Source organism: Pocillopora damicornis, chromosome 13, assembly GCF_964200805.1.
Source record: "Pocillopora damicornis chromosome 13, jaPocDami1.2, whole genome shotgun sequence".
Classification (NCBI taxonomy): Eukaryota; Metazoa; Cnidaria; class Anthozoa; order Scleractinia; family Pocilloporidae; genus Pocillopora; species Pocillopora damicornis.
The window spans coordinates 16,904,341-16,923,806 of record NC_142682.1 but is presented as its reverse complement, the minus strand read 5'-3'; the positions used below and the strand labels follow the sequence as shown (position 1 = coordinate 16,923,806).

At 35.7% G+C, this 19,466-nt stretch overlaps 3 protein-coding genes across 3 annotated transcripts; 1 reads left to right on the top strand and 2 right to left on the bottom strand.

Moving 5' to 3' along the window:
• Positions 1–46: 46 nt before the first annotated feature.
• Positions 47–1,714, bottom strand: LOC113681071 (EF-hand calcium-binding domain-containing protein 11). Its single transcript, XM_027198131.2, has 2 exons — positions 1,598–1,714; positions 47–1,351 (listed from the first exon to the last, which is right to left on the bottom strand). The coding sequence occupies exon 2, from the start codon at positions 1,315–1,317 to the stop codon at positions 733–735; it is 585 nt and encodes a 194-aa protein (XP_027053932.2). The 5' UTR covers positions 1,318–1,351; positions 1,598–1,714; the 3' UTR covers positions 47–732.
• LOC113681107 (protein Red) lies at positions 1,676–15,541 on the top strand. Its single transcript, XM_027198174.2, has 23 exons — positions 1,676–1,751; positions 1,861–1,933; positions 2,292–2,444; positions 3,303–3,383; positions 3,655–3,724; positions 4,160–4,260; positions 4,659–4,770; positions 5,488–5,567; positions 5,705–5,751; positions 6,066–6,139; positions 6,740–6,829; positions 7,073–7,184; positions 7,878–7,941; positions 8,740–8,881; positions 9,124–9,142; positions 9,505–9,557; positions 9,645–9,685; positions 10,294–10,374; positions 10,896–10,953; positions 12,714–12,802; positions 13,429–13,537; positions 13,763–13,791; positions 14,621–15,541. Exons 1-23 carry the CDS (start codon positions 1,739–1,741, stop codon positions 14,661–14,663), a joined length of 1,734 nt encoding a protein of 577 aa, XP_027053975.2. The 5' UTR covers positions 1,676–1,738; the 3' UTR covers positions 14,664–15,541.
• Positions 14,664–19,420, bottom strand: LOC113681108 (deoxycytidylate deaminase). The gene is made up of 3 exons (XM_027198176.2): positions 18,782–19,420; positions 17,540–17,753; positions 14,664–16,312 (listed from the first exon to the last, which is right to left on the bottom strand). Exons 1-3 carry the CDS (start codon positions 19,308–19,310, stop codon positions 16,219–16,221), a joined length of 837 nt encoding a protein of 278 aa, XP_027053977.2. The 5' UTR covers positions 19,311–19,420; the 3' UTR covers positions 14,664–16,218.
• Positions 19,421–19,466: the final 46 nt, after the last annotated feature.

Here is a 19,466-nt window from a genome sequence, read left to right as displayed (position 1 = left end):
TTGTGAGAATTTGGTGCTAGATCAAGATAAAAATTTTACCAATAAGTTTGTGTATTCTCATTACCTTTTTATTGGATAATATATGGATATTAAAGGGAGAAGTTACATGTTAATCTCTTCTGGGAGTTAAAGAATTAACCAAGTCAAGAAAAACAATTGTGTGTAAACAAAATTTGTTAATTCTGTACTGATTTTACTCATTCACATAGTCTTCAGGCTTGTTTGAGAGTTCTGCAAGTTTTTCACCGTGTTATGATATTGTAAAAGTCTTAAACCACCATGTTAGTTTTGACTCAACTTCCCTGAATTTGATCTCCACCAATAAAATAGCCTTGTTTGTCAGGTAATGTCTCTTTCTTTGAACATTTTTGTATTTAGTTAACTCATTCCAAATGATTAATAGTTTCACAGTGTTTCATTTTTATATTTCACTGAGAATAACATGCTAGTTAGCTCAGTTGGTAAAGCACTGCACCAGTATCACAGAGGTCAGAGGTCATGGATTCAAATCCTGTACAGGCCTGAATTCTTTTCAGGCTTTTTTTAAACTACTGCTTAAGTAGTGTTCATCACTACTAAGATAGCTTTCATATTAATTTCTTAATCCACACTTCATGTATATGATTTCATATATTCACAGTCGTTAAATTATATGTATGTGACATATTTTTAATACCAACATCAGAGCAAATCAACATTTTTTAAAACATGGATAAGGGTAAGATTTTTACTTTAGAGCCACTCGTCCAGCTCGAAGTTCATGATGAATTCAAAATCTCTGTAACTCACTCTCCCATCTCGGTCCATATCTGCCTCACGAAACAGCTTCTCTATGGTAACAGAGTCTAAAAAGGGTGCAACATGCTGAAATATCCTCTTAGCAATATCTAATGTGATAAAACCATAGCACATGGCATCAAATGCAATAAACATCTGACGAATTTCGTCATTGTTATCTTCTGCCAAAATCTTCTTTTTTGCTACCTCTGTGAAATGTTCCAAAGACATATGGTTGTGATCAGAGGTTTTTTCACCTCCAAAGGCCTTTGGTTTTGTAGCTAGGGGTTGATCACCAGGTGATAAAGTGTTGACTCTGGAAACCGCAGTTTGTGTTTTGCCCATGAGTTGTGCTGCTTCATTTTTGGATGGCTTGTACCCAAAAAGGGACACAAATGCCACTTTGAGATCCTCACTAGACAAAAATCCTTTGCCCTCTTCATCTGCATCATGGAAAGTTTGTACAATTTGACTCAGTCTGTCTTCTGTGATATGCCTCAAGGATTTTCTAAGTGGCAACTTAGGAATGTAGTTTTCCATGTCACTATAGACGCTGACTTGCAGTTGTCAATATCTGAAAGAGTAGAAAATTATCTCAGATAACACTCTTAGCGTATGAGCAGAGCCAAGCTGTCTTTGGGGCTGCTTCACGAGCATCTTGCTTTTTTTCCTTTCCCAAATAGTAATGTATTTTTATGTGATTATGAATAATAGGGTAATAAAGAAATCTTTCCTTTGATTTTCATAAACTGGCTCGCCAAGACTAGCAATAAATACCCGTGGGCTAGGAGAAAGCAACTGAAAGAATAGCATAGGTTACCTGAAAGTAGTTACATATACCCATACAACAATACACGGCCTTGCCCGCCATTTTCGAATCACCATAAGCTTGAGTGGCCAAGCCTTATTCTCATTCTTACTTAGTCTCTCCGCTTCCTTTGAACACCACAGAGTCTAAGCGATGCCATCCGAAGGTGCCTACACTTTAACTCTGATATTTTGCCACAAGCGATTCTTGATCAGCAGCTATTTTGCTAGAGTACCAAAAGAAGCCCTAACAAACAGTTTCTCTCTATTCTCCAGGTGTTGAAGTGTTTTCGAATCCCCTGGCTCCTCCGTCCTCTTCGGGCTCCTACACATCTCATCATGGCGGAGGGTACGTGGCGTGAACTAAGTTTTTTCTATGTGGCTTAGCTATTATCATTATTTATCCATAGGCTGTTTTCTATAACATATTAGCAGCAACACCACAAAGTACAACGGTAGCTTATGAATTTTTGCCTCTTGATATCTATAAAATTATGGAAATCTTCGGTCAAGAAAAGCTCAGTGCATGGTTTGGATCACGGACGCTAAACGAAACTTTTATAAATACCCAATAATTCTCAGGTATTCACCACCCTTTTTGCCTCGATAGATTAAGGAAATTCTTGAATAGTTAATTCTACCAGATGAAGATCTGAATCAGTGAATCGAGGAATTATGCGAAGAACGATTTGTTTGTATATATTTAGGGTGTCTGCAGCTGCTTTGACGAATGAAGATTTTCGTAAACTTTTGATGACCCCTCGTTCTGGGGTGCCATCTGTAGCTCCACCGTCGACAAAGTCATCAAGTCACAGCAGTAAAAGTGTACCAAGCAGTATCTATTCACATCGTAGCAGTAGGTGAGCGGTCTATACTTGGTGTGTTAATATATATAAACAAATGAACTTGTGGTATTTAAATTTTGAGGGTTTTCAACTTTTTTCAGTTAACCTGTGGGAAGCTGTTCAAACGAAAACTTAGAAAATGCCAAGCTGAAAAGTTAACTGACCAGCAAAATTTTAATGCCACATGTAGTGATGAGGAAGTAAAGTGTGATGTCACATGTAAATTAAGTCCTAGTCATAGGATTAATTAAAAGCCTGCAAGCAACAGCTGCTGTAAGTAGTTGGTTTTAGGATATTCCAAAGATATTTACACAGCAAAAACAATGCATTCTTAATTTGTCTTTAGGATCCCACCAGAACTTTTGTATTTGTTCAATTTTTTAGAGAATAATATAGAAACAACCCTTAAATTCCCAGGTCAAATTTGTAATTCTCCTTACTGTCAACTATACAGTTCTTATAATGTTACTTCAGAGTATTAAGTATTGGATCAACTTACTATCGCTAAATTGATATCCCCTGGTAACTCAAACAAGATCCCATTTCCGTTGATGCATTTTTCAGTCATTCAGTCTCAGTTAACATGAACACCTACTTACTCAAACAATTTTTTGTTTCCCTTGGAAATTCAAGTTAAAGGGGTTCTACTGTATTTTGTCAAACAATACCAATGCATTTATAAGAAAATAGGAAAAGAAGTAAGGACAAAAATATTTTATAAGTGAGGTTACAAACCTTGTTTTATTTTAAACCAAATCATCTTTCAAAACCATGTTAGGAAATACATGGTATCCAGAAAGAATAATTCCAATTTAGATCCTTGGAGTTTATTGGTAATAAAAGATTAAATTTCACACCTACCTTCTTAAACAGAGATGATGATGATGATGATGATGATGGTGACGTTGAAGGAGATGATGATGATCCTTGGTCAAGAAGGAGGAAAAAGAAGAAGTAAGTGGAGTCAATTGAATACAGTGTTCTCCTTGTACCTAGTAATAAACTAGGACAAAATTGCAAAAGGGGTAAGTTTTGAAAGAAATTCTGGTGCTATGCAGTTTTCTTTTTGGGGGAGGAGGGGGTGTTATATAATAAGTTGGTTATAATGTGAATTGTGTTGGTCACCACAAAGAGATTCTAAAGCTGACATGTAGAATGCTAACCCTTTGTCAGAGGAAATCCATTATTGTCTCAATTTGTGTTTTAACATCCTCCTTTTGTCTAGATATTATGCAAAACTCAAGAAGATGGAGGAGGAAAGAGAGCAGGAACTTGCAAGTAAATACAGAGATAGAGTGAGTAATGGTGAATCTCGTTTAGAAGGAACATCTGTCTAATCCCATAATGTAAAAAAAAATTGTGTTTTGCTTGATCTCCTGTTATAAATCTTATAATTTTCAATGGGAATTGTGGTTGGTCAAGTAACAGGGTCCTTCTCTACTTCAGCATCTGTTGCCAAAAGCTGTAAGTTTTGATCTATTGCCAGTATTTCTGAACTGTACCTGGTTTGTCTCACTATTCTTGTCACCCTAAGCCAATTTGTAAATTTAAAGTAGATCCTCATTTTTCCCCTTTGGTTTATGGTGACTTACCATGCTTTTTGGTCTTGTATCAATACAGATAAAAACTGGATCATTTTCATAATTGTAAGTTACTGAGCTAAGAAAAGGTAGTGAGACTGGATTTTGTTTTATCTTACTTTGCTTTTTGTTGTTGTTGTTTTTTTTAAGGCAAGGGAACGACGAGATGGTCTTAATCCTGACTACCAATCAACAGACACCCTAAGTGCAACAGCCAATTACAGAGCAGTTGGTCCCACAGCAGAGGCAACGTAAGACTGGAAAGCTTTTAATTCTGATATATGTTTTTCAGATAGTGTGTGTCCTACTTCATGAATCCTGTTTCATGAGTCCTGTTTTATAACGTTTCAAAATAGCAGGTTTTGATAATTTTTATTGACATATATTACAGCTTGATTTTTTCCTGGTAAATTTTTTGTAATTTATATTTGTACAGAGAAAAAAAATCTGTTTGTGCAAACCTTATTATCATACATTGCTGTACTGTATATTTAGAGCGAAGAAAAAGAAATATATTAAATCAAAGACAAAACATAACCAGATCATATTTAAGGTCAGAGCTGGTGCTCTACCAGTAGGGATTATCGGACATAATGCTTGTTGTTCTCTGATGAGTTAGATTTTTAACTGTTCACATATACCACTGCAGGAACACTGCAGCAGAGCGCCGTCGCCAAGCTATCCAGGAGAGTAAGTTTCTTGGTGGTGACATGGAGCACACTCATCTTGTGAAAGGCCTTGACTTTGCCTTGTTACAGAAGGTGAGTTTGTAGGGTCCACTATTTACTCTAAATTTTACAATAAGAATAAAGGGGTTAAGTTTCTAAAGGGAAAGGGGATATAACAAGATAATTTGGTTTAATCAACTGAGTTGAAAATGTGAGTTGGCCAATGTATAGAGTTTGTAAAGCTGAAATTTTGAGTGTTAGCACTTTGCTAGAGAAAAAGCCCTTTATCCCTTGCTTTGAGGAAGGGTTGATACTCAAAATGTCAGCTCCTATTTACCATATTTCTGGATAAGGAGCAAGTTTGCTTTATACTGGGCATTAGCATTTTAAGGAGTTATAATAATATGTACTGATTTACTGATAGTCTAGTCTGGAGTTATGCTGGTTTAGGATATTTGTTTACAAGCTTTGTCTGAGTTAGCAGGAGAATAGCCTTAGACTAAGTGTACAATAACAATACAATATTCTTCACACATGAGAAAATAAAGAAAACCTTAGACAATGGAAATTTTCCTCAACATTCTACATAGTAGCCTAAAATCCCTGCCAAATTTCAATACTTGTGGTTGTTCACTTGATCAGAAGTATTCCTAGGGAGGTTATTCAATCCCTATGCCTTTGCTTATTCTGCTTGGCCTTTATAGCATTTGGCTGTTGGCACAGGGAACCCAAGTTCTAACTGCAAGATGGGTTTAAAATTTTTTCTTGCAATGACCATTGGTTCTTACTGTGTTTTTTTGGTTTATTTAGGTTCGTAGTGAAATTGCAGAGGAAGATGAGGAAAATGAGGAGCTGAGTGTTAAAAAACCAAAAAACAAACAAAGGGACAAGTATGTACATATATACTAGTTTGTGACCTTGGTCATTTCAGAATGACTAAAAAATTGTTATCTTTACTTATATTTGGGTAGAAAAGCTCAAATCTATTCAGAAATACTTGGGTCTGATTCTTTTTGTTTGTCTACAGGGAAGAAGAAGATGATGCAAATGAGATTGAGTTTACTACAAAACTGGGTAAACTATTGATTATTGCTTCATGCTATGGGGATGTTGATCCTTAGTCTGAATGTCCAGTGAGAGGAGTGTTGTCAGTGATATTGATGTACACCTAAACAACTTATCAGAAGTCATCAACAGAGTTGTAAGAAGTTCTTTTTTAAGTCGCAAGTCTAGATTACTTGTGCTCAGGATGTGATTTGGAAACACCAATCATATTGTAACCATCAACAGTCCTTTTTTTTTTTACTGAAAGTGTCCAAACAGCCTCTCGCAGAAAGTAACCTATATTTTTGTTGACAAAACTTCTGTCAATTTGTTTTGGTCCACAGGTCAAAAGATCTACAAATCCCTATTCAGAAATCGCCCAGCAGATAGAAATGAACTATTTCAGCCAGGGCGAATGGTATTGATAACTTAACTGCTGATTCAGTCACTCTAGTTCATTGACTTTGTTTCAATTTTGTGGACAGCTTAGTTAGTAGAGCAACGAGGAGGTTTATTTTCAGTTATTACTTCACACTGACTGGCCATACAAATGCTATAAATGTACTCGACTAAAAGGCCCATTGGTGGGGGAGGGAAGGGGGCTAACTGATTAATTTATTGATTAATTGTTTTTGGGCTTCTAAGCTGGGTGATCATGAGAAAGGAATACTCATTAGGGATAGGTTGAGGCCTAGTTTAAGCTCACTGATAACCACAAGGTCAGCCATTGCTTTCTTTTCAACTTTTTCTATACAGCTTGTAGCTTAGTGGTTGGAAAAACCTGCTGCAAAATATTTCAAATGAAACTACTGCAGGCCTCTAATTACATTAATTGCCTTGAAGTAAAACCTATAGTAGCTTGTTAAATTTAATAGAAAAAGTACAGTATAACATCCTTATTTTGCTTGTTTTTTTTTTTAGTTTTCTATAGGGGAAGAGATGGGGGAGGGAATGACTCATTAGAGGACAGGTATAATGGGACATCATTGTAAACTGTATTTTCCTTCCTTTAATTTAGGCTTATGTGTTTGACATTGAAGATGAATATGCTGAAAGTGATATACCTACAACTCTTATTAGGAGTAAAGCAGATTGCCCTGGAATTGAAGTAAGTCATATCGTTGAAATCCTGTCCTCGCATTTTGTGATGTTACGGTAAAGGAATTTAAGGAGTTTGGATACAGTGTTATACACCCATTTGAAATGATTGAAGGAAGCTTGAAAAAATCTCCTGAAAACTATAATACAGGCTATTGTGAGCCAATGTATTTAAAGAAACACATCATATGCCATACCGGGATGAAATATCTTGTGTCTTTACAGTTAAGTTTCCATTATTATTTTTTTCTAGACTCAAGCTACACTCACCACCAATGACATTGTCATTAACAAATTGACCCAGATTTTGTTGTACTTACGCCAAGGCACCAGAGGAGGGAAAAAGATCAAGAAGAAAGATAAAGGTATCTTTCCCTCCACACACAACCCTTTAACTCTCAGACCAAATTTGTAATTCTCTTTACCGTTGACCATACAATTCTTTTGATGTTAGTTTGGAGAATTTAGTATTGGATCAACTAACTATCCCCAAATTGATAGTTTTCTCTATTCTCATTACTTGTCTGGTTGATATTGTATTGATATTGTAAGGAGAAATTCTCTCTTAGTCACTCATGGGAGTTAAAGGGTTAAACATTGGTACTCATATTCTCCCCACTGTCCTCTTTATGTTACCTCTCATTTCTGTTACTCTCATGACCTCAATGTTTGATTCAGGGTGGATATTGTAAGGGAAATTTTATGCCAGTCACTCTTGGGACTTTAAGGGTTACACTTGCACTGTCATATGAAGGCTTGCATGCCTTTTATTATTTTGGAAAACATACAGGGCTTTCAAACTCAGGTAGCATTATAAGTTTCAGTGAATGGTGATATCCTCTTAAATGTCATGCTGAAGAGGTGACCCTTTAAAAAGCAAAATATGGTAAACCTTTGCAGATTAATTTTCAACTTGTATCAACATTGCATTTTTTCTATTTAATATTTAAATTTTGTAAATACCAGTTACTTTGAATAGTCCATATATATTTTGAATCTTTTAAAGGATCTGAGATACTTTTAGTAACACTGAAGTTTCTAATATATTCCATGTGTAGCAAAGGAGAAGGACAAGAATGACAAACAAGGACAGAGGATACGTGCTCCTGAAGCTGATGATAGGTGAGAGCTGATAATGAGTGGATGTTTTAAGAATATTACATGTAGCTTAACAACTGTGTTGCTAATTGGAGGTTAGGTGCCTGAAACATCCAGGAGCTTCCACTATTGGCAGCCAGCTCTTAGATGGCTGGCAGATCCTAGCAACCCAGCCATGACCCAAGAAAGGGAAACAGGCATTTGTGAATAAACAGTGGAAAGAGGGAGGGAAGGGGTAGGAAAAGCTGCCTGGACAATGAGCTACCACTCCTCATGACACTGCAAGTTCACGCTCAAAGCACCCCCAAGAACACCTCAAATAAAGAGCACATGGAATTATGATGCATGCACATTTGCGAAAAACCCTGACTTCCAGAGAATGCTGATGCTCTTTGTTGTTAACTCTGTTAAATTGCATTTAACTGCATTTAAATTTTCCATATCATAGGAAAAATTTTGATCATGCCTTTTTTTTTTGTGAAGGCTTTATGCTCAGTTGTTCACTCCCTTTTCTCTAACAAATCAGTGCCCATTGATGGACCCTTTACACCCTAACGGCAGTGTGCACATTCTGTGTACTAGTCTTTGTGCATTCCCTATAGAACTAGCATGCAGAATTCAAGAGGGACTTCTGTTAACAATCATTTTCTTGACTCCTGTGGCCTTAATTGGTGCAACAGTGATAGTCAGTTGTGGACAGAGTGTATTATCGATCTCATTATAATTTCTTAAAGTCAAGTTTTGAGTGCTGTACCTAATAGCCATCTGCATGAAGTTAATGATAATATTATCATTTAACATGGTTGCATTGCTTAATTGAAGCATCTTTGGAGAAATTGGCGAGTATGATCCTACTGCAAGCACAAAAGAATATGAAAAGAAAGAAAAGGCAAAAGAAAAAGACAGAAAGAAATCCAGGAACTCTAGTAGCTACTTTGAGAAGTCTGCTGCAGGAGAGGATGAGGTATGAATGTGAAACTGATCTTTGAAGTAATTTTGCAGCAGGGAGTAATGATGTAGCAAGATGAGGTATATAAACATAAAACATGAGCTGGATATGTCACTGCTGGAAAGGAAGTGCCAGTGTTGTGATGAATTTTAATAATCATCATGGTGACCATAATCATCACTATTTTTATTGCTTCCTTCATATGATTGATTACAATTATGTTTTATCAATGCATTCTTTTTTCTTTTTTTTTACAGCAACAGTTTAGTAAAAAAGGTAAGAGTTTACCATGTGAATATTTTGTTGTTGTTGTTTTTCTTTCACAAATTTAGAATCTTGTTATAAATATTAATATATTATTATATATTATAAATGAAATTGTTTAATATGTCTTACACCTTTTGTTGAATTTCAGCCAACAGAAACCCAAAGCAGTTAATTTCTAGACTGAAATGATCTTCAAAGCATGTAACACTTGTCAGCTAGCGGCTGTTATCTCGATATAAAATTATCATAGGAGCTTAAAGGGAGAATTACAAAATCCATCAGTTCTTGGGGTTGTATTGCTAATCAGAACTTTATGATAAGAATTTTTCAAATCTGTTTTGATAGCAATTCATTTCTCTCCTTCTATGTAGATGTTTCTGCTGAAGATTTTGCTAAGTCAGTCACACAGACATTTGGCAAAAGGGTATGTTTAAGAGTTTTCTGTAACTTCTGTACTTTTCAAAAGGACCAAAAAAAAACTTTTTCACTTGTCATGATCTTGTTTTGGCAGGAAATGGAACAAAGAGCTGCTTGGGATTCAGTTGATCCAAAGTATCCTGTCAAACAAATAATTTCTTTATTAATGAGACAGTTACTAAGAGATGTGATGCAGTACCGTACTAACTCAATCCTTTAACTTCCTGATGAGATTAACATGTAACTTCTTCCAATAATGTCCATACATTATTGAGCAAACAGGTAATGAGAATACTCAACCTTATCAGGTGTTAGTTATCTTGATCTAACACCAAATTCTCATAACTAAATTACAAGGAAATGTACAGGTAGAGGGGAGAAACAACAACCAGATCTTGGGAGTTCAGGGTTAAGTGTACACATCTTTATAATCAATTGATGAGGAAGTTGGAAGTTACAAATAAAATAATTGTGAGACAAGCGATAAGAATAAAGAAAAATTTCACTTAAGGATTATTAGTTGATCCAATACCAAATTCTCTGAACTAACATCATAAGAATTGTTTAACAGACGGGAAGGAGAATCAATTACTGAGATCTTGGGAGTGAAAGGGTTAACGAAGCTAAGCCACATTCATTTGAAAGCTGGGACTTTCTACTTTAAAAGTGTTATTTCTTGCGGATTTAGCAATATAGTACATTTTTCCAACACTTGGTGATAGTTGAACTTAACTCCTTCAAAGACGAAAGAAAAGAGACAAACATGCACGTAAAGTGAAAGATGCCAATTACATTCCAGATAGCTACTCAGAGTGTTACCCAGGGTAAGTCATTTTATTTTTAAGGAGTTCACTGAACCAGTCTTTTTCTTACCTTTATATTGCATTCTGTTGACTACTGCTATGAAAGTTGTGTTTGAAAGGTCTATGCTTGAGCTCAGGCCAGGTTCTTGATGCACAATAAATTCATGAAACTTATTCATGATTTCTTTGTTTTGACTGTTCTCTGCCCCTTTGTGCAACTCTGTCACAACATTGTCCAAAATTTATGAACTTTTAATTAGTGCAGGCAGTATCAAAGCATATACATAATTGTCCCAAGTGGACGATATGAGGCCTGCTTGCCCAGTCAATCAGAACACAGGATTCGGTTCATCTTGTCCACAGGCACTGCCTGCTCTAATAATTCAAGTTTTTGACCAAGCACAAGGTCAACAAGTAGTATCATGGGAAATTTGATGAAAAAAAATGCGTCTAAAAGCATGGACAACAGGAAAAATTTATTTTAGATGATCTCAGTGTTTACAACTATTTATTTGGTATGTAATGTTCTTTTTCTTGTCTAGTGCTGTTGATGTGCCCTATGACAGTGATGAGGAGGCAGATTACAGTAAAATGGATTTGGTATGTGATAAGCTTAGTGCTAGTTCCAGTTTCTTCCTTTAATATAAGATGCAAATGGGGAAGAGGTTTGCCTTTGAAATGGATGCCTGTTTTGTCCCCAAATCAACTTGATTTATCAAAAGCAAACACCTGACATCTATATTTATTTTAAGTAGGACTGGAATCACAATTCACACTTATGTTACCCTAGAAAAAAATCTTTTGTTGAGTTTTTTTTCTTTCTTCATGTAACATTAAAAATATTTTTAATTTGCATTGTATCAGTTTGGAAAATAGCATAACCTTGAATTTTATTTTGTGATTAAAATATGGAGTCAGAATGATTGAATATTTCCAAAAAAAATCAGAGCAAGGGAACAGAAAGTTTAAACTGATCCTTTAAAAACAGCTTTATATTGGGAGATTTATGATCATCATACATCTGGATTTGCTCATTTTCAAACCTTTATCTTTTTCTAACAGTTAGTTTGTGATAGCATTGAGCTCTTTTGGTTCACTACTAATTAAAACAACTGTCACCGTATCAGAAATTACTCTAAACTTAACTGTCTAATTAAAGTTAATATACATACATTAGATAAAAATAAAAGAGAAATACTGAAATACTTTTGATCTGTTAATAATTCCAGAGTTTTTTTAACTAATGTAAAATTAAAGATGTAATTTTAAAAGTTGACAAAAATGGTTTTGAGAACTATTTGTAGTGGACAAATACAAATTGAAACCAAACTTCATGAACCCTTTAAATGGTAACAGGATTGTCTGGCTGGAACTTTGCATGGCCGAAAACACTTTGCACCATTTGTTAGTACTTTTCAGTTGCATTCTTTGTTAGGTATTTTGTTGTTTGTTACAATAACTCTCTTTGTAATAATTTATGCACTTTTAATTTACAGAAGTGATTTTACATTGATTGAAATTTATTTTGTATGATTATTTTTTGTTAAATTTGTTTATTTGTTTGTCTGTCTTTTTTTCCCTCAATGCTTGCAGATGTTTACTTTCAGTTGTCCACTCTTAGCCCAGTGATGGGTGTTGCAATTTATTTTGACACGAGTTTGATACACTGAGCACATTGAACTTTCTGAGTACTCATCCCCTGCAAACAATTTTGAAATAAGATAATTTCTAATTAGTTTTATCAGCTGAGTTGATAATGTAAATTTGGACACTGCAGAGAGTTTTGAAAGCTGACATTTTGAGTGTCAGCCCCTTGTCAGAGTGAACATTGAAATAATTCACTGACTAAACTTGCAAAAAAACACAAATCATTGATTTAATGATAACTAATGGTAAAAATGATGATGAAAAATAAACTTAAGCAAAATAAAAAGAAATAACTAAAGGTTCTGGCCAAAAATTTCATGTTAAAGTGCATGACAATCTCCTGTTGTTGCCCTTTGTTCATAAGTATCATCCCTTGTCCTATCATGACAAAAAAAATTAAAGATAAGTTAACTTCGGTTCAGACACCTTCTGTGAGCCAGCAATACATTTACTAGACTTTTCCCTGCATTATGCTGTACAAAACTCAATTGTTAATTGTTAAAATTAATTGTTGGCAGTGTTTAAATCACCTGTATTATGAAGTAACTAAATTTATGTAATGAAACAAATAGTTAAAATGAAATAAAATGAGGTTAACAATCCCAACAAGCAAGAGAGAAACAAATACGTTGTTTTTAAAATGGTTTAGGACTTAAACTAGAGCCTCTAGATTGCAAATTTATTTTAATTGGTGTGACAATCTCATCTTTCAGGGTAACAAGAAAGGTCCTATTAAAAGATGGGACTTTGAGACAGAAGAGGATTATCACAGCTATATGGAAAGTAGGGAAGCTCTTCCAAAGTAAGTATCTTTTGTTGTACTTATTGTGCTTTAGTTGATGTCAAAGATGTATCTTTTTGTTGGTTGTTTTAATAGTAACCTAACAACGCTCTGAACTGAATTCCCCCTACTTCGATTGACCAATCAAAATTGACTTAAGTCTCTTTTGTTTGATGCTACTTGAGTAACAACAAGATGAACTGATGAATCAGTTCAGACAAAACTGACTAACTGAACAGGTAATCAACTCCTCACTAGACCCTGATGATGACGTCTGCTCAGGTTGTGGAAATGTTAGTTGCTGTCATGTGTAAGAGTCCATGCTAAATCTACTCTCACTGAATGAACAGATGTCATTTCTTGTGAGCTTTTTGATCATAGTGATAAATTAATTCCATCCAATTGTTGAGTAGACAATTACTTGTGACAAACTATAATTTTCATAATAAAAATAAGAGGTGAAACTATTCTTTATGGCTATAAATTTTCAATCCAGTACTAATTTTTGGTCTACGAAATGTTCACTGATGAAAAGTATACTAATGGAGACAAAGAAGAGGGTATACATTAAGAGGTGCTGTGAAATTAGAGGCTGCATGCTTCACCTTGCCAGACTAACTTTGCCGGACAAAACTTTTATCTTGCAGGGCTGCCTTTCAGTTTGGAATTAAGATGTCAGAAGGACGCAAAACACGGCGTGCTGGACCCAAAGATGAGAAGGCTAAATTAGACAGGGACTGGCAAAAAATCAGTCAGGTACAGCTCAACTCTCTGTACAGTTTCATTTGAATGCACATCAATAACAGAAATTAATCAACAATTTGTTTATTCCCCTATGATCAGTAATCACAAAGTAATTTTTAAAATTTTGTTGAGCAGTAGTAATTATCAGTAACTCATGGGTTACAGACAGCTGATACTTTTCTTGAGCAGAGTAATAGGTGTCATATTTTCTTTCTCATTTTTATTTTTCATCATTAGATGTTGAGTAAAAGGAAAGGAGAGGAAGGGTAAGTTGCCCAAAACTTGGAAAAAGACATGTATTTTCAAAAAATGAAACAACAACAAAATTGATAAATGAAATATGGTGAAGTCTGAACAAAGCAAACAAATTATACTTTTATGTGGCTCACAAATTACATATAATAATTGATTGAAATGGAAATTTTATCATCATGACCTATCACTGTTATATTATTAATAAAGGAAACCTGTAGAGCAGCTTTAGCATAAAAGAAGCCCAACCTTAATTGCAGTAATGGTGAATTTTTTTTCTTCTTTTTTAAATTATACAACAATAAAGCTGTGGCTCCTTGATTAGTTCTTACTTATGATCAATTGGAAGACATGATCATAGAGGATGTCACCATGAACAACACTTTGCTGGCTGCTTCTTGTGTGCTGTTTTTGTTTTTACTGCATTTTGACATCACCTGTAATCTGTTACCAAACAGACACATGGCAACATGGAATCTATTTGTTAACCCCTTAACTCCCTAGATCTCACTAGTAATTCTCCTTACTGTCTGCCAGACAATTCTCATGATGTTAGTTTTGAGAATTTGGTATTGGATCTACTAATAATCCCCTAATTAATATTTTTCTTTATTCTCATCACTTGTCTGCTTGACATTGTATTGATATTGTAAGGAGAAAGTCTGCCTTGGTCACCCATGGGAGTCAAAGGGTTAATGCTGAACTGGTGTCCAATCTAAGAAAAATTATCCAGATTTTATAATTTAATGAATCGGCCATGCCACAGTGAATGTATTAATTGTAGCTAGTGGTTCAATGAAACATATAAGTATTTGTAACTATTCTTAACCAATTGTCTTTTAGGAAAGGAGACTCGGATGGCAAGAGAAGAAAGCACAGGGATTAAGCAAGTTATAAATTTGGAAGCATCAAGTGCTTAGATTTTTTATTGTGCTCTTCATGTAACACACTCTTGACTGCCCCTTCATTACAGTGTAGAAAGTCTATATTAATTAACTTCGTAAAATAGAACTTTTGGATTGTAAAAGTTTAAACTTTGATTAAAATTTTTATGTAAAGTTGTGATGAGAATCTGGTAGTGATCAACTTGAAGGTAATGCCAAAACAAAAACAACCCATCAGCAGATAAAGTTGTTGATTTTCATCATCTGTTTTCAATGCAACTTATTAAAATCCTAAGGAGAAGTTAAATGCTGTTTGGAAATAGGGGATAAGCTTGCAAGGAGAGAGTTTGTGGGAGTTCACCATGTTATGTGGTGCAACTGAAAGTGTTGGTAAAGAGAAGAACTGTTCAGTTTAGATTCAGTGCTAGGCCATTCTTAACTGATAGTTTACACTGAAGCAACTCCTTGTAGTCTTTGCAATGTCACAGCTCTCCAAGCTGTGTGATGGTTTAAGTCACCATGGAAAACATAAAAATTGTTGGTGGTTAGATTTTCTGCAAAAGTTACCAATTTGAAGACCTGATTTCCCTACATTGTAGTAATCGTAGCTCTCAGTTAAAGTAAGATAAATCTATGTTAAACGTAATGTTTCAAAGAAAATTCCATTAAACTTTCTGTTTTCAAAGACAAGCAGTGTGGCTAGCAGTCCAGCATGTCAAGCACTATTTCACAATTTTTTTCTCAGGTGGCAAAAATTTTTTTGTCAAAAAATGGTGACTTTGAAAGGTGCTGAGCCTGGAGTTCTGTGTCCTTTTGTAATATTACAGATAGTGCATTATGTTGGGTACTGCAATATTATAATAAAGTTTGACTGAAATTAGTCTGTGTACCCTCAATTTTTTAGAAATAGTCTTCCAATGTTTTAGAGTTTGCTAAATCCCTATTTATCTCTCTATGTTGGTTGGAACTGACAGAAAATTGTACTTACACCCAAAATGCAAAAGGTTGACACCTGAAAAGCAGGATCCATGAACCACGAGGCCCATCAGCTTCATAGAAAAAGCTTATACTGCTAATACTGATACTTAATCAGTGATTCACTTTTCTTGCTATGCATGAAAAACCTTTGGTGTTCAGATGATCCTTTTTTTCAAGTTAAGTGTGGATAGATTTAATCACTCACCACATGCATGTCAATGACTTGAGTACACAGAGAGCCATAGGGTCTCACTGATCATTGTAAATGCTTTTTCAGGTGTCAATGATTTAGCTTGTCAACATGGGAAATCCTATAAAGCTGAGAATTTAGAGAGTTTGTCACAGAAACCCCCTAAAAGCCTATTGAGAAAGACATGCCGTTTGTTTTTCCACATGGGATTATGTAAGTGTAGAATGTGTGTAGGAACAACTGTTCATAGTCTATTATGTTTCACTAAAACTTTACAAAGTAAAATTTCAAGAAAATGTTTGAGTACAACTTGATGTTAACAAGAATCAAAAAAGTGTAAAAAATTAAAGAGTTGAAAAACTTCTAATCTGAAATAAATACAACTGTAATTAGGGTGATGCAACAGACAAACTTTGCTTCGATGGAAAACCATCAATACTAGTAAAATCAATCACAATCTGGCATTTCCTTGGTTTGAATTGTCTGTGAAGAGAGCAAAAAGATGTTTTAAATTGCTAATGTATTCAGATTGAGAATACAGCTAAGAGACCTATCCAGCTAATTCCAGTTTCCTCAGCATGGAGCAACTGGTAATATTGCAACTGCCTCCCCTTTCTCCCCCCCTCCCCCCCTTGATGGGATGCCAGTCCATCACAAGGTTACCCCTCTGATAAGCTTCCTTGACAATTCACCTGTACACATTTATACTCCTGCAGCCTACCTGTAGCCATGCCCTTTTCCCCAAGATGAAATGCCTCTGTTTCACCTTGTGGGGGGAGGGTACAGCTACACCTATGCTAATACTCCTGGGGGGAGAGAGGCAGTACAAAAGTAAATTGCTTTGCCCAAGAACACAACACAATGATCCAGCCAGCAAGTGAATGTGAACCCCCTGACTCAGAGTCCAGTGCACTGACCATTAGGCCACTGTGTTTCCCTTGATGTATTTAGAATTAAAACTGAAACAGGATGTGGTTTGAACCCAGGAGTGAAAGTTGATTTTGTCACTTGGTTGTCCAGATGAGAGTAATCCTGAGTGAGACTGTTGTCTGATGTGTGTTTTTCACTCAAAAGGTTTCTAATAATATTGATACATTCAGATCTAGCTTTTACTAAAGTTAATTTACTTCAGGTTTTGAAGATTGGTTCAGTCAAATTCTCAGGATCAAAACTGTGTCTACATGCTCTACCCAAGTGCTAGATTTAACTGTAAAAATGTTTTGGAAAAGGTCCAGTCAGTGACTGTGACTTTCTACTCATTGACCAAGCTTTAAATCATAGACCTTGAAGACCTTTCCTTCTGAGTCAATTGCTTGCAAAAGTGAAACAATGTATTATGTTTAAACACCTCTATATTAAAATATAAAACACATAATATGTCTGCTAAGAAGACCCGACACTTTCCAGCTAGGTAAGGTCAAAATATCCCACCCCCAGGCATAGACAATAGTAAAAATACCTGGAGGTTGCCCAGGGAGGGATGTTGAAGCTTCCTATTTTTTGGTGCATAACAAATATTAATGAGTTTAACCATGATAGCAAGAGCTATCAGAGCTGAGATGTGGTTTTTGTTAAGTTTGTAGGTATGAAATAGTATTAATAAGAACAAGCTTTTTGCTTTAAGGCAACTTTTAATCAAGACAGTGACACCAATCAACAATAACAACCGTTCATCATGAATGTAAACTGTGGGTCACTTGCCATGGTTACCTGTAAGTTATCTTGGCCATATTGAGTAGCCTCCTCGATGCCTTGCAGTTTGGTTGATCATGGTACTTATCAGAATAATAAATGACTTCCTTGATTCCTGCTTGAATGATCAACTTGGTGCACTCATTGCAGGGAAAAAGGGCAACATAGATGCTACAGCCCTTAATGTCTGCAGCATTCTTATTCAGAATGGCATTCAGTTCAGCATGGCAAACTAAAGAGATGACAAAACAAGATGTTAGACATTTAAATGTCACTCATGTGAGGTATTAACCTTTTGCACCCTAATGTCAGTATCTATATTCTCCAAACTCTTCTCTATACATTTCCATCAGAACTGACCAGGAGAATTTGTTTAACGATCAATGCTTGGGTTGGTGATCGTTTCCTTTATTTTCATGATCTTAATAAACGATTCCACAGTATTATTGTAAGGAGAAATTAGAAGCTAGTCACTCTTAACTAGGGTTTAAAGAGTGAAATATCTATAAGTAAGTCTAATGAGAGGAGTTAGACCCAAGCCAGGTGCAATCTCTTATTAAAAGCATTAAGATTTCATTAAGAAATTGTATTTGCTGACAAAGAACAGCTTGGGGACAGACCAGGGTAATTTAGTATTATCAACTGAGTTGATAATGTAAATTTGCTACAGTAAAGAGTTTAAAAGCTGACGTTTTAAGCGTTAGCCCTTCATCAGAGTGATAGGGGGGATAGGGGAAAGACCAGTTAGAAATTCACAAGTGATAAAGAGTGGTTGTGGAGGGGGGGGGGAGGGGGGAGATGGATTAGAGATTTTCCAGCTACTCTCCCAGTAGTTAGTTGTTTTTTCACTGATTCTTCCAACTTCAAGGTCTTTATCTTTTTTTCACCTCCTTTTAGAAAATGATTGTAGCTACTCTTTGTTGCCCAATTGCTGTACTTTCTTGCTTTCTTTTTTTTAGCCCAATGGATGTACAATGTTTTTTTTTAAGCTCGCCCACTTCAACTCCCAAATGTAATGGTTCATTCTCCTCTAAGCAGCTTCACATTTCGTTGTAAATCAGTCATAAGAATTTGGCGTTAAATCACGACTTCAACTTCTACATGATAAGTTTGAGTGTTCTCATATCCCTTTGTTGGATAATGTATGGATACTACAAGGAGAAGTTACATGTCAATCATTTCTGAGAGTCAAAAGGTTAAGCTTTCTTTTGGTCCGTCCCTTGTGGGCATGTAATGTATTCGAATTTGATGTGCGCTCACCATAAGGATATTTTGTTTCTAGATTGCTCTCTGCTTGTCTCGCCCAAGGTAATTCATCGTCACTGCAGCCATTAGGCATCCCATTGTATCCAATACCAACAATCTTCCTTTCAGGATTCACCACACAGGCTCCTACTTGGGAGTTCGGATCTTTGCTTCTTTGAGCCGAAAGAAATGCGACCGCCATGAAGTATTCATCCCAGCTAAGGTAATCCGTTCGCTTGCCAGTTTTTGCTGGAGTTACAACAGCCATGTTGTTGTGTGCTGTGTTTTCGTCGTGGTCTGTGTCACCGATTTTGGCCACTTTTCCCTTAGCTGTATCTTCTTCGGATGAAATTAACTGTCGCTTCGACATCGTTAGCTTTGGCAAAGGAGAGCGTGGAACCGATCGTACCGAAATCTTACCTATTCGATATTTATAACGATTGTTTTTTGTTGTTAGCTTCTTAGGTCGGTTTTTTCGTCCGTGAAGATTGCAAAATACTGAAGAGATTGCTGCGCCTTTAGAGGAATTACAGGCTTTGTGCATCAAAACAATCTATTTTTCCCGCGAAATTGTAAATATACCTGACATATAAAAAACTCTCTCATTGGGCATTAGTGATAATGCCTCTTTTTTAAGCCAATCAAATTTCTTGTTTTATAGCGTTCTCGAACGCAGCATGGGACAGCGGTGTCCAGGCCT